Below are 24078 nucleotides of genomic sequence, written 5' to 3'. Positions count from 1 at the left end.
GGGTTTACATACGTTCCAAAATATTTTTTACAATTGTGAGGGAGTGCCAAGATGGAGGCATGGTGGCTTTAACACAGCGACCTCTATTAGTTATCTAGTACATATATATAAATCATTGGTTGGAGCTCCCCTTGTGGGATTCGACTGGTTTACTCTACAGCTCTGTGGACGTCAAGGACCACAACAGACTTCAAAATTCCTTTAATTCATCACCGCTGAACTGTTTCATGCAAGTAAAATCCAACATACTACGTTGGACAAATTCATGGTTGTGCTTGTGTACAACTTAGGACTTTTTGTTGTTGTATTGATTGACTTAATTGTTGATTCATTATCTGTATTGTTAAATTTCATACCATAAAGTCATTATTGAAATCATTTTACTCCTGAAAGAAAATCATATAAAAGGATAATTCATACTATTTCATGAGTGTGGTTACTACAGTAATACATATTAAGACATTGAGGTTATTAGGAGTGCACAGCCCAATTGAACCCTTTAATTATCTTAAAAGCAAACAGTACTTTCAAGGATTACAGTAGCACTTTTGATAGCGCACAGGGCTGCAGCCCGGAAGGTTGTGGGCTCACAGACCACAGCAGACAACCTCACTCTCCTTATCCGTTATAGCCTACAACCTTCCGGGTTGATCTCTTGGTGCTAGCATGAAAATAAAATGAGAATTCTTATATAAAACAGGGTTTGTCAAATGGCACTGGGACAGACAACTAGCCCCGATTCCATCAACATTTAATTCCACATTTGTGCACATAGATTGTCTGAAAATGTTCCCTTGACTTGCAAAGTTTTGCATAACATCCAGGAGGAGTAACCTACGATTCACAGGCGGCTCCTCCATTTTTCATGTATCCATTTGTTTTACTACCAGTACTTCACTACCAGTACGCACACATCTGACATAGACAAATTAATGTAGCCAATCAATACTTATTTCCAGTCAACGTAAATAGCCTATCATATTTAGGAAGTACATTTTCTTAGAAATATAATTTGTGCTTCTCCGAGCATGCACTTCGTATAGGCTATGGATTATTTGAACGAGTCCACACTAAATATTCCGCACTTGACATTGCGCGCCCAGCAGAGAATCAGAGATGATTGGTGGCATCTGGCACACATATAACAAGTAACTCATTCTAAAACACTGAGAAATAATTAAATGATTTACTTATGCGACACTTTTACTGCCAGTAAATGGTGTATGTACATCTTCATAAAAAATGTTGTGCTTATTTATGTCCAATGGTGTCCAACAGACACCATATCAGCTCATAAGATTGTGTGATAAGATGTTGCCTTGATAACCTAAATTCTTAACTGAGGAAATGTAATGCTCTTCGTCTGTCTTGTAAAACACAGAATTATTCAATATAAATAAACAAAACGTTTAAAAAATTTTTTTTAAATTTACACCAAAGCTCTTATTTCCATAAACATTAGATTGGCGGCATCCATTCTGGTGAGTTGGAGAGGTGGCCAGAGTTTGAGTGGAGGAATCGACTTTCCCCATTAACATGTCCTTTTGCTCCCTCCGCTAAAGAGAGAAAGAGAGAGTGAAATTGGTGTCATCCGTGTTTCATGAGGAACCAAAACGACAGAAAAGGAAACAGAACTGCAACGTGACCCTGCTGCAACCAACACAACTGATGATATCTGCAAGTAAAGCACAGTGTGTGTGTGTGTGTGTTCATAATGGTGTAATGTTACACAGGCTTTAAGTCAATCAACACAAGCTGCTGAATTAGTTACCTTCTCTGTAGTTATTTTCTAACTCAACAGCGAGATCGTTTAGCTTAATCTTTCTCAGAATCTTTACTGTGATTCCCACAGCTCCGTCAGGACTGTACTTGTCCACCATCTTATCCACTGTGTCTTTCCTGTCACCTCTCTTCAGCTGGTCCTTTGGGATGGGATCGAAGACTTCCAACTTCCCCTTAGTCAGGTGCCACTGAAACTGTTGCAGCTTTACTTCATTAAGTCGCTGCAGAACAACCACTATCATACACTCAACAAGCTGGGTTTCCTGAAACAACAGAGCAGGGGGATTCCTCCATTTAAGAACAATATAGAAATAGATCTGACTAATACAATCTGAAAACAGCACAATCTGCAAACAGCACAACCAAAAAAGGCATGTTTACACACACACACACACACACACACACACACACACACACACACACACACACACACACACACACACACACACACACACACACACACACACACACACACACACACACACACACACACAGACACACACACGCACACACGCACACACGCACACAGACACACACACACACACACACACACACACACACACACACACACACACACACACACACACACACACACACACACACACGTGCAGTCAGGGTAGGCTAACCCCACCCTCCAATATACAGTGCATTCGGAAAGTATTCAGACCCCTTGATTTTTTTCAACCTTTTGTTACGTTACAGCCTTATTCTAAAATTGATTTAAAAAATCCTCATCAAGCTACACACTATACCCCATTATGACAAAGCAAAAACAGTTTTTATTTAAATTTTTGCACTTTTATATATTTTATATACTCATATAATATATATATATATATAATATCACATGTACATAAGTATTCAGACCCTTTACTCAGTACTTTGTTAAAGCACCTTTGGCAACGATTACAGCCTCGAGTCTTCTTGGGTATGACGCTACAAGCTTGGGGAGTTTTTCCCATTCTTCTCTGCAGATCATCTCAAGCTTTGTCAGGTTGAATACTTTCCGAAGGCACTGTATGCTCTTCGTCTGTTATTTAAAACACATAATTACAAAATATATATACAGTGCCTTAGAATTTTTCCAGATGTTGTTGTGTTACAGCCTGGGATTGAGTTGAGATTATTTTTGTCACATAATAAATTGCATGGACTCAGTCTGTGTGCAATAATAGTGTTAACATTATTTTTTCATGATTAACTCATCTCTGTACCCCACACAATTATCTGTAAGGTCCCTCAGTTGAGCAGTGGATTTCAAACAGATTAAGCCACAAAAACCAGGGAGTTTTTTGAATGCCTCGCAAAGAAGGGCACTTATTGGTATATGGGTTAAAAAAAAAATAAGCAGACATTGAATATTTCTTAAACATGTTGAAGTTATTAATTACACTTGTGATGGTGTGTCAGTACACCCAGTCACTACAAAGATACAAGCGACCTTCCTAACTCAGTTGCCAGAGAGGAAGAAAACGGCTCAAGGATTTCATCATAAGGCCAATAGTGACTTTTAAACAATTACAGAGTTTAATTAATGGCTGTGATAGGTGAAAGCTGACGATGGATCAACAACATTGTAGTTATTCCACAATACTAACCTAATTGACAGAGTGAACAGAAGGAAGCTTGAACAGAATAAAATATTCCAAAACATGCATCCTTTTTGCAACAAAGCACTGAAGTAATCAGTCCCTACAGGATTCCACAATTCCGCGATCGCATAATTCAATGCAAAATTAACCAATCTGCGCAAATTATGTGAGAGCTCGCAATTTTGACCAATTCTGCACTTTTAGTGCATGAAAAGGGTCCAATCAAAAGTGGGTTTGTAATTTTGACCAATTACTGCACTGTTACCGTGGAAAATGTCCCAATCCAACCACACGTCAACAAAGTTTTTTCCCCCCTGGCCTGTCAGCGTAATCACGTGCGAAGATGATGGGGGACTGTTGATGGCTGATAGGCAGTTCAATGAACATAAATCAATCTCATTTGCCTACAAAAATAACAGTTAAAGACCGTGCGAAACAATTTCCAAATGGTTTTGGAAACTAGAGAAAGTCGACAATCAACAGTCACTTCGAATCAGGAAAGCATATGAGAATGTCAGAACAGTACATGTCACAGCTTCTAGGAGTAGTGGGTGGAGAAGTCAGGCACAGAGAGCAGAGGTAGTTCAACTGTGATCTTTTAATCCAGAACAACAAGTAATGGTAACGCCAACCACTAAGGCGCATCACTTAAACCAGCCCAAAAGCAGGACCAAACAGTCCGGAGAAAATAGTCCACGAGAATACACACCACACACCAGAAAAACAAGCCCTCACAAAAGCAGGTGGGCATACCTGGTTTAAATAGCCCAAATCAAAACCCAAACAAGAAACAGGTGTAACACATCAGACAAAACTAACTGAAACAGAAAAGGGGATCGGTGGCAGCTAGTAGACCAACGAGCGCCAAGCGCCGCCCGAACAGGAAGAGGAACCACCTTCAGCAGAATTCGTGACAGTTCCCACAGCTTTAAATTCGCTGTAAAACTTAATACGGATCACGAAAACACAAACTTTCTGGATTAAAAAAAATGGATTAGTGCATATCAACCACAATACTCTATTTTTACATTTTATGTTCTTTATTTCCCTTACTACGAAAAAAATCACTCAAGACAATTTATTAGAAAAAAATATCTATCCTCACATTAAAAGCGATTGATCAGCTTTGAATCGATTCGTTTTTTGAGAGGAGAGAGAGAGTGAGTAGGAATGGGAGGGGCATCTCTTGTTGATAGCAAACCCCAGGCCTGTGTCATGTCTTTGGCTATGCTGGATTAATTGATAAGACATGCTATTCTATAAAATTATTTATCCGTAATTAATATCACCTGATTGAGCTAATCATGTAAATGTAATTACCTTTAAACACTGTGTCGCCCGCGTGCTAGCGTAGTGGCGGCTTCCCTGTTCCATCTACTGCTGTCCCCTGGACACTATGATCACTTGGCTACATAGCCGATGCCTGCTGGACTGTCCATTAATCACGGTACTCCATTCTGTTTATTTATGTTTTATCTGTCGGCCCCAGCCGCAAACTGTGTGTAGTTAATCCGACCCTCTCTGCCTAGTCATCGCCATTTTACCTGCTGTTGTTGTGTTAGCTGACTAGCTGTTGTTGTCTCACCTGTTGTTTTAGCAAGCTCTCCCAATCAAGACCTGCGATTACTTTATGCCTTGCTGTATGTCTCTCTCAAATATCAATATGCCTTGTATACTGTTGTTCAGGTTAGTTATCATTGTTTTAGTTTACAATGGAGCCCCTAGTTCCACTCCTCACACATCTGATACCTCCTTTGTCCCACCTCCCACACATACGGTGACCTCACCCATTATAAGCAGCATGTCCAGAGATACAACCTTTCTTATCATCACCCAGTGCCTGGGCTTACCTCCGCTGTACCCGCACCCCTCAATACTCCTGTCTGCACATTGTGCCCTGAATATATTCTGACATGCCCATAAATCTGCTCCTTTTATTCCTTGTCCCCAACGCTCTAGACGACCAGTTTTGATAGTCTTTAGCCGCACCCTCATCCTACTCCTCCTCTGTTCCTCGGGTGATGTGGAAGTAAACCCAGGCCCTGCATTTCCCTCATTTGCACCCTCATTTGTTGACTTCTGTGATCGAAAAAGCCTTGGTTTCATGCATGTCAACATCAGAAGCCGCCTCCTCCCTAAGTTTGTTTTACTCACTGCTTTAGCACACTCTGCCAACCCTAATGTCCTTGCCGTGTCTGAATCCTGGCTTAGGAAGGCCACCAAAAATTGAGATTTCCATACCCAACTATAACACTTTCCGTCAAGATAGAACTGCCAAAGGGGAAGGAATTGCAATCTACTGCAGAGATAGCCTGCAAAGTTCTGTCATACTTTCCAGGTCTATGCCCAAACAGTTCAAACTTATAATTTTAAAAATGTATCTCTCCAGCTCCAAGCTGTGCCCTGGACACCATCTGTGAATTGATCGCCCCCCATCTAGCTTCAGAGTTTGTTCTGTTAGGTGACCTAAACTGGGATATGCTTAACACCCCGGCAGTCCTACAATCTAAGCTAGATGCCCTCAATCTCACACAAATCATCAAGGAAACCACCAGGTACAACCCTAAATCCGTAAACATGGGCACCCTAATTGACATTATCCTGACAAATTTGCCCTCCAAATACACCTCTGCTGTATTCAATCAGGATCTCAGCGATCACTGCCTCATGTCCTGTATCCGCTAAAGGTCTGCGGTCAAACGACCACCCCTAATCACTGTCAAACGCTCCCTAAAACACTTCTGCAAGCAGGCCTTTCTAATCGACCTGGCCCGGGTATCCTGGAAGGATATTGACCTCATCCCGTCAATTGAGGATGCCTGGTCATTCTTTAAAGTAACTTCCTCACTGTCAGGATTTGGCCAGGGTTGTTCCGGTTTTTGGTCACTAGATGCTCCCATTGTGCCTTTTGACCTTTTGTTTTCCCTTGATCCCCATTATTATTTGCACCTGTGCCTTGTTTCCCCTGATTGTATTTAAACCCTTTGTTTTCCTCAGTCCTTTGCTCTGTGTTTGTATGTTAGCACCCAGCCCTAGTACTCTGTGAAACTCTTGTTGATCCCGGTGGACTCTCTTGTGGAATTCTGTTTTTTGTTCTTGTTAGTTTGTTTTTGAGTATTTTTTGAGGCTTTTTGTGCTATACCTTCCACCTTGTGGATTTACCTTTTTGTCTTGGAGGATTACCTTTGTTCTTGTGGAATTCCTTTTGAGGTTGTGGAGTTACATGTTTTCCTGAAGAACTTCACTTTTTACTTTATTAAATACACCGTCTCAAGTACTGCTGTGTCTGCCTCATCTTCTGGGTTCTGCCAACTATTCGTGGCTCAGTTGGTTAAGTGACTGTTTCTCACTCCGGAGACCCGGGTTCGTAACCGGGTCCTGACACTCACCATCTTAGACAAGCATGCTCCGTTCAAAAAAATGCAGAACTAAAAACAGATATAGCCCTTGGTTCACTCCAGACCTGACTGCCCTCAACCAGCACATAAACATCCTGTGGCAGACTGCAATAGCATCGAATAGTCCCCGCGATATGCAACTGTTCAGGGAAGTCAGGAACCAATACACGCAGTCAGTCAGGAAAGCAAAGGCCAGCTTTTTCAAGCAGAAATTTGCATCCTGGAGCTCTAACTCCAAAAAGTTCTGGGACACTGTAAAGTCCATGGAGAACAAGAGCACCTCTTCCCAGCTGCCCACTGCACCGAGGTCAGGTAACACGGGCACCACCGATAAATCTGTGATAATCGAAAACTTCAACAAGCATTTCTCAAAGGCTGGCCATGCCTTCCTCCTGGCTACTCCAACCTCGGCCAACCTTTACCCAAATCCATGTAGCAGATGTTCTGAAAGAGCTGCAAAAACCTGGACCCATACAAATCAGCTGGGCTTGACAATCTCTACCCTCTATAACTGTCCGCCACCATTGTCGCAACCCCTATTACCAGCCTGTTCAACCTCTCCTTCGTACCATCTGAAATCCCCAAGGATTGGAAAGCTGCCGCGGTCATATCCCTCTTCAAAGGGGTAGACACCCTGGACCAAAACTGTTACAGACCTATATCCATCCTGCCCTGCCTATCTAAGGTCTTCTAAAAGCCAAGTCAACAAACAGATCACTGACCATCTCGAATCCCACCGTACCTTCTTCGCTGTGCAATCCGGTTTCCAAGCCGGTCACGGGTGCACCTCAGCCACGCTCAAGGTACTAAACGATATCATAACCGCCAGCGATAACAGACAGTACTGTGCAGCCGTCTTCATCGACCTGGCCAAGGCTTTTGACTCTGTCAATCACCATATTCTTATCGGCAGACTCAGTAGCCTCGGTTTTTCGGATGACTGCCTTGCCTGGTTCACCAACTACTTTGCAGACAGAATGCATTTGTCCAGTCCTCTGGCAGTCTCTATAGGGGTACCACAGGGTTAAATTATCGGGCCGACTCTTTTCTCTGTATATATAAATGATGTTGCTCTTGCTGCGGGCGATTCCCTGATCCACCTCTACGCAGACGACACCATTCTGTATACTTCTGGCCCTTCCTTGGACACTGTGCTATCTAACCTCCAAACGAGTGTTTGAAAGTCCGTGTTGCCCAGCAACAGCCCCCAAACATCACTGCTCTAGAGGAGATCTGCATGGAGAAATGGGCCAAAATACCAACAACAGTTTGAAAAACTTGTGAAGACTTACAGAAAACATTTGACCTCTGTCATTGCCAACAAAGGGTATATAACAAAGTATTGAGATAAACTTTTGTTATTGACCAAATACTTATTTTCCACCATAATTTGCAAATAAATTCATTAAAAATCCTACAATGCGATTTTCTTGATTTTTTTCTATTTTTTTCTGTCATAGTCGAAGTGTACTTATGATGAAAATTACAGGCCTCTCTTATCTTTTTAAGTGGGAGAACTTGCACAATTGGTGGCTGACTAAATACTTTTATGCCCCACTGTAACTAATCCCACATAATTCACATACACACAATTAATCATAACTTGATTACAAATTACGTCGTAAAGGAAAACGTCCCTAGCGGGCGGAACAGATATGACGGCTTGTTACACAAAGGAAAAGGGGCTGGGTTGAGTGAAAGAGCAGGAAGACAGGAACAAAGGCGAAGCTGTACTATCGTAAATACAGTATTTTATGCATTCTAAATTACCGGCCATTTGGAAAAGGAAAATGCAATAAATATTTACTCTGAGCTGCGCTTCAGTAGGTTGGTGGTAGATGGAAGGCCGTGTTGCCAAACCAAGTCCTCTGTCCTTTGAATAATGTCTCTGATTGTCAATTGGATACGTTGTAGTAACGTCGTTGTGTGATAGACGGATACTCTGTCTGTTCCTTCCTAACCTGCGTTTGCAGCTGTGGTCACTAACTCAACAGCTAGGAGGTATCACTTCTGTAGTGAATAAGAGTTCAAAGTTCATACCATTCGCAACCATACCATTCGCAACCATTCTGATATAGGACCGTCGCCCTCATATCCTCGGAACAGGAAGTTATGTTGTCGTCAAGGCTTATATAGGAAGGGAGAAGAGGGCGTGTTTGAAAGGTTTTATAGCCCATTTCCCTTCACAGAGGCGGCCACTGAGTGAGCAGCCCTAACTTATGGAAACCCACATCTCACATTTTAGAAGCTAAAATCACATTTCGTCCCATCACAAATAATTTCAAATTCAAACATTTAAATTGAACAACATTTCCATGTGAATCCGATAACTCTGTGTAGACTTTCCACTGTAGAGTTTGTCATCCTATAATTGATGAGAATGTCTCAGATGACAACCAAACTGACATCATATTCATTAAGTACCACCGCATATGTTCAATTGTTCGTATTACCAGAATATAGTTCATTTCCCCCCACATTCTGATGTTCCCAGAATCTCTATGTTAACCAAGGGTTTTTTAAATGTAACCTCGGTAGGTCAGAGAGAGGAAAAAGGGGGGAAGAGGTATTTATGACTGTCATAAACCTATCCCCCAGGCCAACATCATGACACCTGATAGAGAAGTGTGTTTGAGTGAATGTGTGAGAGGATTATGAGCTATTTCTTCAGGAAAATTAACTAAAACATATGACTTTTTATAGCTTTTTATGAAATGAACGTGAAAAAAAAGCTGCCGCAAAATCAAGCATTTTTGGTCACATAAATCACAAACAAAAATTGCGAAATCCTGGATGGACTGAGTAATACTTGCAAAATACATGTAAAAAAACTTCACTTTTTGTTCTGAATACAAAGTGTTATGTTTGGGGCAAATCCAATAGAGCACATTACTGAGTACCATTCTCCACATTTTCAAGCATACTGTTGGTTGCAATCATGTTATAGGTATGCTTGTAATCGTTAAGTACTGGGAGTTTTTTTAGGTTATAAAAGAAACAGAATGCAGCTAAGAACAGGCAAAATCACTAGAGGAAATATTGGTTCAGTTAACTTTCCACCAGACACTGGGAAATTAATTCACCTTTCATCAGGACAATAAGCTGAAGCACAAAGCCAAATCTACACTGGAGTTACTTACCAAGAAGACAGTGAATGTTCCTGAGTGGTCGAGTTTCAGTTTTGACTTAAATCTGCTTGAAAATCTATGGCAAGACTTGAAAATCGTTGTCTTGCAATGATCAACAACCAATTTGACAGAGTTTGAATCATTTAAAAAATAGTAATGGGCAAATATTGTACAATCCAGGTGTGCAAAGCTCTTAGAGACTTACCCAGAAAGACTCACAGGTGTAATCACTGCCGAAGGGGATTTTAACATGTATTGACTCAAGACTATTAATTATTATGTACATTTTATATTTCTGTATTACATTTTCAATAAATTTGCATACATTTCTAAAAACATGTTTTCACGTTGTCATTATGGGGTATTGTGTGTAGATGGGTGTCCGTTCATGTCACGCCCTGACCTTAGAGAGCCTTTTATTCTCTATTTGGTTAGGTCGGGGTGTGACTAGGGTGGGTACTCTAGTTTTTGTATTTCTATGTTGGCCTGGTATGGTTCCCAATCAGAGGCAGCTGTCTATCGTTGTCTCTGATTGGGGATCATATTTAGGCAGCATTTTCCCACTGGGTTTTTGTGGGATCTTGTTTTTGTGTTGATGCCTGTGCGCACTGCATTTGCTTCACGTTTCGTTGCTCTTTATTGTTTTTGTGAGTTTCGTTTAATAAACATGTGGAACTCTACGTACACTGTGCCTTGGTCCGACATTCATTATAACGATCGTGACAGAAGATCTCACCACCCACGGAACAAGCGGCGTGCCCAGGAGGAGCAGGGATCCTGGGCCTGGAAGGAAAGCCAGGAGTGGAGGACATCCTGGACTTGGGTCGAAATAATGGCAAGAGACAAAAGCCTGCCATGGAAGCAGGGGGAAGCAGCGAAGGAGGGACAGCGACGGCACCGGGGTTTCACAGCCACGACGAAGGCCCAAGAAGCAGCCTCAAAAAGGTTTTTTGGGGGGACACATGGGATGGTCGGCGAAGCAGAGGAATGAGCCAGAGACCGTCAGGGAGTCGAAGGAGGTACTCGAAAGATTCCGGAGAGAGGTGGTGGTGATGAGAGTGCTGCAGAGTGGGCGTGCTGAGGAGCGTGACACCAGTCCGGTGTCATCTGCACTAGTTTCACGCACCTGGCCTCCAGTGCGCCTCCCCAGTCTGGTACGTCCTGTGTCTCCTCCACGCACTCGCCCTGAAGTGTGTGTCACCGTTCCGGTACAAGTTGTGCCCGCACTCGCTGTGCGAAGTGTGTCATTGTTCCGGTCCAATTTGTGCCGGTTCTACGCACCAGGTCTCCAGTGTGCCGCCACAGCCCAGTACGTCCTGTGCCTCCTCCTCGTACTCTCCCTGAAGTGCATGTCCCCCATCCAGTACGTCCTGTGCCTCCTCCTCGCACTCTCCCTGAAGTGCGTGTCCCCAGTCCGGTACATCCTGTGGACTGCTCCTCACACTCTCCCTCAAGTGCGCCTTCCCAGTCAGGTACGTCCTGTGCCTGCTCCTCACACTCTCCCTCAAGTGCACCTTCCCAGACAGGTACGTCTTGTGCCTGCTCCTCGCACTCTCCCTGAAGTGCGTGTCCCCAGTCCAGAGCCTCCTGCGAGGGTTCCCAGTCCGGAGCCTCCTGCGAGGGTTCCCAGTCCGGAGCCTCCTGCGAGGGTTCCCAGTCCGGAGCCTCCTGCGAGGGTTCCCAGTCCGGAGCCTCCAGCGAGGGTTCCCAGTCCGGAGCCTCCAGCGAGGGTTCCCAGTCCGGAGCCTCCAGCGGGGGTTCTCAGTCTGGAGCCTCCAGCGGGGGTTCCCAGTCCGGAGCCTCCAGCCGGGGTTCCCAGTCCGGAGACTCCAGCGGGGGCTCCCAGTCCGGAGCCTCCTGCGGCGATCTACGGTCCGGAGCCTCCTGCGGCGATCTACGGTCCAGAGCCTTTGGCGGTGATCTACGGTCCGGAGCCTCCGGCGAAGCTGACGGATCTGCGAGTGGAGCGGGGTCTACGTCCCGCACCGGAGCCGCCACCGAGGCTAGATGCCCACCCGGACCCTCCCCTATATAGAGTCACGTTTTGCGGCCGGAGTCCTCCCCTTGGGGGGGGGGGGGTACTGTCACGCCCTGACCTTAGAGAGCCTTTTATTCTCTATTTGGTTAGGTCGGGGTGTGACTAGGGTGGGTACTCTAGTTTTTGTATTTCTATGTTGGCCTGGTATGGCTCCCAATCAGAGGCAGCTGTCTATCGTTGTCTCTGATTGGGAATCATATTTAGGCAGCCTTTTCCCACTGGGTTTTTGTGGGACCTTGTTTTTGTGTTGATGCCTGTGAGCACTGCATTTGCTTCACGTTTCGTTGCTCTTTATTGTTTTTGTTAGTTTCATTTAATAAACATGTGGAACTCTACGTACGCTACGCCTTGGTCCGTTAATTCATTAGATGATCGTGACAGTTCAGCAGTGCTGAATCCTGGCCCCGGACTCAGCTACCTTTCTAGAAGATTGTCCTTGCTAGCTTACTATCCTAATTCTTGGCCTTGTTTGGTTGAGTTTGCTTTGTTTACCTTGATAATGCCCTTTATTTCAATGCATTATGCTGGTTTATCTATTGCTTAATATCTGTCATTTTCTTCATTTGCTGATCAGCTGTTTATACCGTGCCCATTGCTTTGTGTTAGACTCTAGCTTGAAATGCACTGGATCATGTCACCATACTATAACGCATTCATTACTTTACATGTATAAGGAATGTATATGTTGGGGTCAATGAAGGGTAGATGGGAACTAGGAATATGGAAAGTTATGGAGAGCAGAAGATTCATATTCTGCTCCGGGTTTCTGAGAGAGGTGAAAGGCATTTGTTAGTCTCTAAGGCAGACCGGCTGCGGAAATAGGGAGGAGTGAGGAATGCGTTTGTGTAAGGAATTGACCACACTTATTAGAAGGTTATAAATATATGTGCTTATGTAATCATGCTTTGTCTTTGCAGCTGTATGACCCAGTGGGTAAATAAACTTAGTTTGAGCTTTTTCTAGTTGTCCATTTGAGTTTTTACTGAGATTGTTCAGAACCTAGCATTTGTTTTTCATGTTTGTGTTTGATTTATCAAGCTAGAACTTCGTTTTGATGACACTATTTTTCAGTCATTTTGATTGTTGATATGGATATTTCGTTAGAACCTTCAACAATTTTGTTGTAATGTTTATGACTGAGCTGAGTTGACCAGTTTCATTTTGTCAGATGATATAAAATATGCGGCCATTGGAGGCTATCGCTTGTGTACCTTGGTAACATTAGTATTTAGGCCTTCATTTAGTGAAAATGGTCAATTTCAGTAAGTAGCCTACGAGTGTATGTCACTCGTTGTTGGAGCTACAGTTGAAGTCGGAAGTTTACATACACTTAGTTTGGAGTCATTACAACTCGTTTTCAATCACTCCCCAGATTTCTTGCTAACAAACTAGAGTTTTGGCAAGTCGGTTAGGACATCTACTTTGTGCATGACACAAGTAATTTTTCCAACAGTTGTTTACAGACAGATTATTTCACTTATAATTCACTGTATCACAAATCCAGTGGGTCAGAAGTTTACATACACTAAGTTGACTGCATTTAAACAGCTTGGAAATTTCCAGACAATGATGTCATGGCTTTAGAAGCTTCTGATAGGCTAATTGGTATCATTTGAGTCAATTGGAGGTGTATCTGTGGATGTATTTTAAGGCCTACCTTCAAACTCAGTGCCTCTTTGCTTGACATCATGGGAAAATCAAAAGCAATCAGCCAAGACCTCAGAAAAAAACATTGGAGACCTCCACAAGTCTGGTTTGTCCTTGGGAGCAATTTCCAAATGCCTGAAGGTATCACATTCATCTGTACAAACAATAGTATACAAGTATAAACACAATGGGACCACGCAGCCATCATACCGCTCAGGAAGAAAACGTGTTCTGTCTCCTAGAGATGAATGTACTTTGGTGCGAAAAGTGTAAATCAATCCCAGAAAAACAGCAAAGGACATTGTGAAGACGCTGGAGGAAACAGGTAGAAAAGTATCTATATCCACAATGAAATGAGTCCTATATCGACATAACCTGTAAGGCCGCTCAGCAAGGAAGAAGCCACTGCTCCAAAACTGCCATAAAAAAGCCAGACTATGGTTTGCAACTGCACATGGGGGCAAAGATCATACTTTTTGGAGAAATGTCCTCTGGTCTGATGAAAAGAAAATAGAACTGTTTGGCCATAATGACCATCGTTGTGTTTGGAGGAAAAGGGGGAGGCTTGCAAGCCAAAGAACACCATCCCAACCGTGAAGCACTGGGATGGCAGCATCATGTTTGGGGGGGTGCTTTGCTACAGGAGGGACTGGTGCACTTGACAAAATAAATGGCGTCATGAGGAAGGAATATGATGTGGATATATTGAAGCAACATCTCAAGACATCAGTCAGGAAGTTAAAGCATGGTCGCAAATGGGTCTTCCAAATGGACAATGACCCCAAGCATACTTCCAAAGTTGTGGCAAAATGGCTTAAGGACAACAAAGTCAAGCTATTGGAGTGGCCATCACAAAGACGTCAATGCAAGCAAAGAGGCCTACAAACTTGACTCAGTTACACCAGCTCTGTCAGGAGGAATGGGCCAAAATACACCCAACTTATTGTGGGAAGCTTGTGGAAGGCTACCCAAAACATTTGACCCAAGTTAAACACTTTAAAGGCAATGCTACCAAATACTGACTGAGTGTATGTTAACTTCTGACCCACTGGGAATGAAATAAAAGCTGAAATAAATCATTCTCTATACAATTATTCTGATATTTCACATTCTTAAAATAACGTGGTGATTCTAACTGACCTAAGACAGGGAATTTTTACTTGGATTAAATGTCAGGAATTGTGAAAAACTGAGTTTAATGTATTTGGCTAAGGTGTATGTAAACTTCTGACTTCAACTGTATATGTTGTATGGTGAACTTGGGCTTCAGCAAAGTTTATTTGTGAGTAAATCTGGCTTTGATAATAGACAGTGCCAAGCCAGCCACCGACCTCACGTCACTGACACACACACACACACACACACACACACACACACACACACACACACACACACACACACACACACACACACGGTGCAGCATACTGCACTTCCTGTATGTGGTTTACTCACAATTATGCTTGACACCTCAGACATGGCCAAGTCTTACCTTCATGATCAGTTCCTTCTGCTTCTCCTTCAGCCTAGTGATCTCCAGTTGATTATGCTCCACCCTAGACGGGGCCAACCTAGACACCAAAACAGTCAACTCACACATTGCTCCTCTACACCACCTCAGAATGCTGTGTTCCATATTTCTTTCACTTAGCTCAGGAAAATAATTTTCGGATACACTTACATTCCAGATGAGTCTCTGATCAGCTCATCCCACTCAGCCTGTGTCTACACACACACATACACAAAATCAAATCAAAGTTTATTGGTCACATACACATGGTTAGCAGATATTATTGCAAGTGTAGCGAAATGCTTATGCTTCTAAACACAGCAGAAAAAGAAACGTTACTTTTTAAGGACCCTGTCTTTCAAAGATAATTCATAACAATATTAATTACTTCACAGATGTTCTTTGTAAAGGGTTTAAACACTGTTTCCCCATGCTTGTTCAATGAAGCATAAACAATTAATGAACATGCACCTGTGGAACGGTCGTTAAGAAACTAACAATTTACAGACGATAGGCAATTAAGATCACATTTATGAAAACTTAGGACACTAAAGAGACCTTTCTACTGACTGAAAAACACCAAAAGAAAGATGCCCAGGGTCTCTCATCTGCGTGAACGTGCCTTAGGAATGCTGCAAGGAGGCATGAGGACTGCAGATGTGGCCAGGGCAATAAATTGCAATGAATGTACTGTGAGACGCCGAAGACAGCGCTACAGGGAGACAGGGCCGATAGTTGATCGTCCTCGCAGTGGCAGACCATGTGTAACAACACCTGCACAGGATCGGTACATCCGAAAATCACAACTGCGGGACAGGTACAGGATTGCAACAACAATTGCCAGAGTTACACCAGGAACGCACAATCCCTTCATCAGTGCTCAGACTGTCCGCAATAGGCAGAGAGAGGCTGGACTGAGGGCTTGTAGGCCTGTTGTAAGGCAGGTCCTCAGCAGACATCACCGGCAACAGCGTCGACTATGGGCACAAACCCACCGTCACTGGACTAGACAAGACTGACAAAAGTGCTCTTCACTTACGAGTTGCGGTTTTGTCTCACCAGGGGTGATGGTCGGATTGAATGAGTCTTACACCGAGGCCTGTAGTCTGGAGCGGGATCAATTTGGAGGTGGAGGGTCCGTCATGTTCTGGGGTGGTGTGTCACAGCATCATTGGACTGAACTTGTTGTCATTGCAGAAAATCTCAACGCTGTGCGTTACAGGGAAAACATCCTCCTCCCTCATGTTGTACACTTCCTGCAGGCTAATCCTGACATGACCCTCCAGCATGACAATGCCACCAGCCATACTGCCCGTTCTGTGTGTGATTTCCTTCAAGACAGGAATGTCAGTGTTCTGCCATGGCCAGCGAAGAGCCCGGATCTCAATCCCATTGAGCACGTCTGGGACCTGTTGGATCAGAGGGTGAGGGCTAGGGCCATTTCCCCCAGAACTTGCAGGTGCCTTAGTGGAAGAGTGGGGTAATATCTCACAGCAAGAACTTGCAAATCTGGTGCAGTCCACGAGGAGGAGATGCACTGCAGTACTTAATGCATCTGGTGGCCACACCAGATACTGACTGTTACTTTTGATTTTGACCCCGCTTTTGTTCAGGGACACATTATTCCATTTTTGTTAGTCACATGTCTGTGGAACTTGTTCAGTTTATGTCTCAGTTGTTGAATCTTGTTATGTTCATACAAATATTTACATGTTAAGTTTGCTGAAAATTATCGCAGTTGACAGTGAGAGGATGTTCCTTTTTTTGCTGACTTTAGATCTGACAGTGCAGCAGTATCTAACAGGTAATATCTAACAATTCCACAACAAAACCTAATATCTAACCAATTCTACAACAAAACCTAATACACACAATCTAGCAAAGGAACGGGGTAAGAATATATAAGTATAATATAAGGATGAGCAGTGACAGAGCGGCTAAGCTGCAATAGATAGTAAAGAATAGATAATGACGGATACAGTAGACATTAGATACATATGAGATGAGTAATGTAAGATATGTAAACATTCTTAAAGTGGCATTATTAAAATGACTAGTATTCCATGTATTAATGAGGCCGATGACATCAAGTCTGTAGGTAGGCAGCCTCCTCTCTATGCCAGTGCGAATGTGGCTGTTTAACATTCTGATGGACTTGAGATAGAAGCCGTTTTTCAATCTCTCAGCTTTGATGCACTTTTACTGACCTCGCCTTCTGGTTGGAAGCAGTGTGAACTGGAGGACAGGTACTTTGCCCCCGGGTGATGTGTTGTGCAGACCGCACCACCCTCTGGAAAGCCTTGTGGTTGTAGGCGGTGCAGTTGCCGTACCAGGCGGTGATACAGCCCGACAGGATGCTCTCAATTGTGTACCTGTAAATATTAGTGAGGGTTTTCGGTGACAAGCCACATTTTTGTCAGCCTCCTGAGGTTGAAGAGGTACTGTTGCGCCTTCTTCGCCACACTGTCTGTGTGCGTGAACCATTTCAGTTTGTCGGTGATATGAACACGGAGGAACTTAAAACTTTCCACCTTCTCCACTGCTGTCCTGTCGATGTGGATAGGGGGGTGCTCCCTTTGCTGTTTCCTGAAGTCAATGATCATCTCTTTTGTTTTGCTGACATTGAGTGAGAGGTTATTTTCCTGACACCACACTCCGAGGGCCCTCACCTCCTCCCTGTAGGCTGTCTTGTCATTGTTGGTAATCAAGCCTACCACTGTTGTGTCGTCTACAAACTTGATGATGGAGTTGGAGGTGTGCATGGCCACGCAATCGTGGGTGAACAGGGGGTACAGAAGGGGGCTGAGAGCGCACCCTTTTGGGGCCCCACAGGGCAGGGTTGAGTTTGGAGGGTACAATGGTGTTGAATGCTTGGCTCTAGTCAATGAACAGCATTCTTACATAGGTATTCCTCTTCTCCAGGTGGGACAGGGCAGTTTGCAGTGTGATGGCGATTGCATCATCTGTGGACCTATTGGAGCAGTAAGCAAATTGAAGTGGGTCTAGGATGACAGGTAGTGTAGAGGTGATGTGATTCTTGACTAGACTCTCAAAGCACTTCATGATGACAGAAGTGTTTGCTACAGGGCGATAGTCATTTAGTTCAGTTACCTTAGCTTTCTTGGGAACAGGAACAATGGTGGCCATCTTGAAGCATGTGGGGACAGCAGACTGAGATAGGGATTGATTGAATATGTCCGTAAACACACCAGCCAGCTGGTCTGCGCATGCTCTGAGGACACGGCGAGGGATGACGTCTGGATGCCGTTGCGAGTGTTAACACGTTTAAATGTTTTACTCACGTCGGACATGGAGAAGGAGAGCCCGCAGGTTTTGGTAGCGGGCCGCGTCGGTAGCACTACATTGTCCTCAAAGTGCGCAAAGAAGTTGTTTAATTTGTCTGGAAGCAAGACGTCGATGTCCGCTGGTTTTCTTTTTGTAATCCATGATTGTCTGTAGACCCTGCCACATACGTCTCGTGTTTGAGCCATTGAAATGCGACTCCACTTTGTCTCTGTGTTTGCCTTACGGAGGGAATAACTACACTGTTTGTATTTGATCATATTTCCAGTCTCCTTGCCATGATTAAACACGATGGTATGCACTTTCAGCATAATGCTGCCATCAATCCACGGTTTCTGGATAGGGAAGGTTTTAATAGTCACAACAACAATGGGTACAACATCTCCGATACACTTCCTTATAACTCGCTCACCGAGTCAGCATATACGTCAATGTTATTATCTGAGGCTACCCGGAACATATCCCAGTCCACGTGATTCCAAGCGTGCAATCCAATTGGTCAGAACAGCATTGTATAGAACTAAGCACAGGTGCTTCCTGTTTTAGTTTCTGCCTATAGGAGGGGAGCAAGATGGAGTCATGGTCAGATTTGCCAAAAGGAGGGTGGAGGAGGGCCTTGTATGCATCGCGGAAGTTAGAGTAGCAATAGTCGAGTGTGTTAATTGCTTGTGTACAGCAATCGATATGCTGATAGAATTTAGGTAGCCTTGTTCTCAAATTAGCTTTATTAAAATCCCCAGCTGCAATAAATACAGCCTCGGGATATATGGTTTCCAGTTTGCATAAAGTCCAGTGAAGTTCCTTGATGGCCGTCTTGATATCCGCTTGCGAGGGGATATACATGGCTGTTACGATAACCGAGGAGAGTTCTCTTGGGAGATAATATGTTCTATGTTCAGCATTTGATTGTGAGGAACTCTAGGCCATGTGAACAAAAGGACTTGACTTCCTGTATGTTGTTACAATTACACCATGAGTTGTTAATCATGAAACATACACCCCGACTTTCTTCTTACTGGAAAGATGTTTATTCCTGTCAGCGCAATGCACTGAAAGTCCTGTTGGCTGTATGGACTCCGACAGCATGTCCCCAGATTGCCATGTTTCCGTAAAACAGAGTATGTTACAATCTCAGATATCTCTTTGGAAAGCAACTCTTGCCCAGATTTCGTCGACTTTGTTAACTAGGGACTGGACATTAGAGAGTAATATATTCGGGAGCGGTGGGTGGTGTTAGTGCATCCGAAGACCGCTCTGGCACCCTCTCCTCCGGCAGGGTTGTTTTTAGTCGGCCTCTGGATTCAGTTCAAATGCCCTGGGAGGTGCAGACAAAGGACCTTCTTTGGGAAAGTCGTATTCCTGGTCGTAGTGCTGGTTGTGCTGGTAAGTTGACGTCTCTCTAATATCCAATAGTTCTTCCCGGTTGTATGGTATAACACTTAAGATTTTATGGGCTAACAATGTAATAAATAATACATAAAAAACATAATACCGCACAGTTTCCTAGAGACTAGAAGTGAAGTGAATCCCTATTGGCGACATCACACACACACACACACACACACACACACACACACACACACACACACACACACACACACACACACACACACACACACACACACACACACACACACACACACACACACACACACACACACTGCATTATGTATATAGCAGTCAGCAGAGAATACTGTGATCTAGATATGTGGTTTATTCAGAATTACACTTGACCCCTCAGAAATGGCACTAGGCTTACCTTCTTGCCCAGATCCTCCAGCTCTTCCCCCAGCCTAGAGGTCACAGACATCAGACGACCACGCTTCCTATCAGACACAGATGAACTGGACACAGGAAACAGTCAATCACTGCTCTGCTCCCCTACACCACCACAACACGTGCTCCTATATTCATGACAATCAGTTCAGAAAAAGTATGCTATACATGACCTAAAGAGCTTCTCTCACAGTTCATATGAGCCGCTTGGTACCTCCTCATTCAGTTCATCCCTCTCAGCCTGCTTCCATAACCGCTTCCGAGAGATTGCTACATAATAACATGATATGGTAAGCATTATTGAGAATCACTGCACTAAAATAAAATATTCCTTAGGTTTAGCTCTACTAATAAAGCCACTTTCAAACGTTCTTCAGTCAGTCAATACAGGTATCGCCAAACCAGTTCTACAAACTTCTGTATTACCTGCTTTGTAGTTCTTCTCAAAATTTTCTGCGAGATTGTTCAGCCTCATTTTCCTCAGGATATCCAGTGTGATTTGCACAGCTCCCTCATCGCTGTAACTCTCCACCATCTTATCCACGGTGACCTGTCTGTTAGCATTCTCCAGCTGGCTCTTTGGGATGCTAGGAAATCCATCCAACACATGCCCCTTTAAGTACCACTGAAATGTCTCCAGCTCGCCTGAATCCAGGTGCTGAAAACTCAGCAGCAGCAGTTCGGGAACATTCACCATTTTAGATCTAGACATAATCAGAGCAGTATAACAATCTATTTATTTGTACTAGGTAAGCCTGTGGCGGTGAGCATGATAATTGAACATCAACAGTCTGTTCAACAAAGAAGCTATGAGAACAAATATATCTATTTCCTTGGAAATATCCCCCCCCCCCAAAAAAAGAAAAAAATTAAATACAATTATGTTATTCTTACCTTTCTGTTAACAGAAATGTTAGCTTTTCCTATAGTCTTTGTGTTCCTCTAGAACGTGAAACGTTGAGTAATACTCAAACTGAAAAGCAGTAGGTATGAGCAGCTTCTCACCACTGATTCTAGGGAGGAGGAAGTAGAAAAAAGTTTCCCAGGATTTAAAGCAGAAGATTGAAATTTAGAGTGACAGAAAGTGCTTTTAGCAGTGAATACATAGGAGGAGAAGTTAGTGGGGGAGTGGCCAGAAGTTTAGTTTCCCCTATTTTCACTCAGCTGCCCCCAGCCCTATTCTGTGAGCATGCAGTGAGTCACTCAGCCACAGAACAGGAAGGGGGGAGGGTCGAACCGAAAGTGGGGAAAGGGGACAGTAAGAGTCAAAGGACGTGGAAAGGGAAGAGAGTAGGGTCGAAGAGGCAGAGACAGGAGAGATTATAGGATAGAAGAAGAGAGAGTCTTGGGAGAGAGAGAGTGAATATTTGTCATGCAGGTGAAAGAGGACCCAAAACAACAGGTGTAAACGGTGAACGGAAAATCAAAAAAGAAATAGTCTCACTGTGGTTACCAGATACTGTGAGAGTTAAAGGTAGTGTCTCAAATTTGATACTGGGAAGATGACTACCATCTAAGGCAAACATGGGCGTAGGCTTGTCTAACGGTCTGAAAGGAATGTTATGTTTCCGAACCCATGCTTCGTCCATGAAACAACCCTCAGCCCCAGAGTCAATCAAGGCACTGCAAAAACCGGTCCAGCGTAGATAAATACAAGATCTAGATGAAGAGACCTGAGTAGTAGCGCTCACCAGTAGCCCTCCGCTTACTGATGGGCTCTGGCCTCTTACTGGACATGAATTAACAAAATGTCCAGCAAAATAGAGGCACAGGCGGTTGGTGATCCTCCGTTCCCTCTCCTTAGTCGAGATGCGAATCCCTCCCAGCTGCATGGGCTCAGTCTCAAAGCCAGAGGAGGGAGATGGTTGCGATGCGGAGCAGGGAAACACCGTTGATGCGAGCTCTCTTCCACGAGCCCGGTGACGAAGATCTACCCGTCGTTCTATGCGGATGGCGAGAGCAATCAAAGAGTCCACATCTGAAGGAACCTCCCGGGAGAGAATCTCATCCTTAACCACTGCGTGAGTCCCTCCAGAAAAAGCGAGCAGCGCCGGCTCGTTCCACTCACTAGTGCGAAACTCAATAGAATAATCCGTTATGGACCGTTCACCTTGGCATAAGGAAGCCAGGGCCCTAGAAGCCTCCCTACCAAAAACTGAACGGTCAAAAACCCGAATCATCTCCTCTTTAAAGTTCTGGAACTTGTTAGAGCAATCAGCCCTTGCCTCCCAGATAGCTGTGCCCCATTCTCGAGCCCGGCCAGTAAGGAGTGAAATGACGTAAGCAACCCGAGCTCTCTCTAGAGTATGTGTTGGGTTGGAGAAGAACACAATCTCACACTGCGTGAGAAAGGAGCGGCACTCAGTGGGCTGCCCGGAGTAGCAAGGTGGGTTATTAACCCTAGGTTCTGGAGGCTCGGCAGGCCAGGAAGTAACAGGTGGCACGAGACGTAGACTCTGGAACTGTCCAGAGAGGTCGGAAACCTGAGCGGCCAGGTTCTCCACGGCATGGCGAGCAGCAGACAATTCCTGCTCGTGTCTGCCGAGCATGGCTCCTTGGATCTTGACGGCAGTGAGCGTCTGAAGTCGCTGGGTCCATTCCTTGGTCGGTTCCTTCTGTCATGCAGGTGAAAGAGGACCCAAAAGCGACTTAACAGAAACAGAGTTTATTCAAGTCCAAACAGAAAACGACAAATCCTGAATCCTTAACAGGAAATGTCCAAACAGGGAATAACAGAAATCCTCTAGTCTGTAGAGGGAATAACAGGAGAAGCGGCCACAGACTGCAGGTCCCGGGTAGGCGCAGGCCGTAGCTGACGGAGACACCTGCTCACACGCAGCATCTGATGAAGGCAAAAACACGACAGGACAGGGCGATACACAATCACAGCACGGTGAATTCTAAACAAGGAACCGACGGGACAGGAACGGAACACAAAGGAAGAAATAGGGACTCTAATCAGGGGAAAGGATCGGGAACAGGTGTGGGAAGACTAAATGATGATTAGGGGAATAGGAACAGCTGGGAGCAGGAACGGAACGATAGAGAGAAGAGAGAGCGAGAGAGTGAGAGAGGGAGGGGGAGAGAGAGGGATAGAAAGAGGGAAAGAACCTAATAAGACCAGCAGAGGGAAACGAATAGAATGGGGAGCACAGGGACAAGACATGATAATAAATGACAAACATGACAGTACCCCCCCACTCACCGACGCAGCATCTGATGAAGGCAAAAACACGACAGGACAGGGCGATACACAATCACAGCACGGTGAATTCTAAACAAGGAACCGACGGGACAGGAACGGAACACAAAGGAAGAAATAGGGACTCTAATCAGGGGAAAGGATCGGGAACAGGTGTGGGAAGACTAAATGATGATTAGGGGAATAGGAACAGCTGGGAGCAGGAACGGAACGATAGAGAGAAGAGAGAGCGAGAGAGTGAGAGAGGGAGGGGGAGAGAGAGGGATAGAAAGAGGGAAAGAACCTAATAAGACCAGCAGAGGGAAACGAATAGAATGGGGAGCACAGGGACAAGACATGATAATAAATGACAAACATGACAATATTACTCTGGTAAATATCAGATCAAGCACATTGTCTTACTTGTAAGTGGGAGGGGGCTGGGAAAGGGTGAAGTCAAATCAAAGTTTATTTGTGATGTGGCCCAATACAACAGGTAATATACCTTACAGTGAAATGCTTACTTACAGGCTCTAACCAATAGTACAGAGAAAAAAGTGTGTGTGTGTGTGTAGGTAAGTAAAGAAACAAAACAACAGTAAAAAGACATTTGAAAATAAGAGTAGCAGGGCTATATACAGACATCGGTTAGTCAGGCTTATTGAGGTAGTATGTACATGTGGGTATGGTTAAAGTGCTATGCATATATGATGAACAGAGAGTAGC

At 44.2% G+C, this 24078-nt stretch overlaps 1 protein-coding gene across 2 annotated transcripts; it reads right to left on the bottom strand.

Annotated features, from left to right (window-relative positions):
• Positions 1 to 363: 363 nt before the first annotated feature.
• Positions 364 to 21211, bottom strand: LOC123993220. Of its 2 annotated transcripts, none has more exons than XM_046295120.1 (8): positions 21066 to 21211; positions 20598 to 20875; positions 20363 to 20441; positions 20155 to 20239; positions 15264 to 15307; positions 15075 to 15153; positions 1772 to 2045; positions 364 to 1556 (listed from the first exon to the last, which is right to left on the bottom strand). In XM_046295120.1, the coding sequence occupies exons 2-8, from the start codon at positions 20866 to 20868 to the stop codon at positions 1459 to 1461; spliced, it is 930 nt and encodes a 309-aa protein (XP_046151076.1). In that variant the 5' UTR covers positions 20869 to 20875; positions 21066 to 21211; the 3' UTR covers positions 364 to 1458. The 2 variants fall into 2 exon arrangements, with proteins under 2 accessions (XP_046151076.1, XP_046151077.1); XM_046295121.1 differs by having other exon boundaries at positions 1907 to 2045.
• Between the last annotated feature and the right edge of the window lie 2867 nt (positions 21212 to 24078).

The sequence above is a fragment of the Oncorhynchus gorbuscha genome, linkage group LG13, assembly GCF_021184085.1.
Source record: "Oncorhynchus gorbuscha isolate QuinsamMale2020 ecotype Even-year linkage group LG13, OgorEven_v1.0, whole genome shotgun sequence".
Classification (NCBI taxonomy): domain Eukaryota; kingdom Metazoa; phylum Chordata; class Actinopteri; order Salmoniformes; family Salmonidae; genus Oncorhynchus; species Oncorhynchus gorbuscha.
The sequence above is the reverse complement of the archived record's forward strand: the minus strand, read 5'-3'. Positions and strand labels throughout refer to the sequence as shown.

What these genes read in the sequence shown, in the direction of transcription:
- LOC123993220 (XM_046295120.1), bottom strand. Translation starts at nt 20,868, where the DNA reads ATGGTGAATGTTCCCGAACTGCTGCTGCTGAGTTTTCAGCACCTGGAT. An exon ending in CCAAGCGGCTCATATGAACT is followed by an intron (nt 20,240 to 20,362) that starts GTGAGAGAAGCT and finishes TCCTGTGTCCAG; the next exon opens with TTCATCTGTGTCTGATAGGA. An exon ending in AGAAAATAACTACAGAGAAG is followed by an intron (nt 1,557 to 1,771) that starts GTAACTAATTCA and finishes TTCTCTCTTTAG; the next exon opens with CGGAGGGAGCAAAAGGACAT.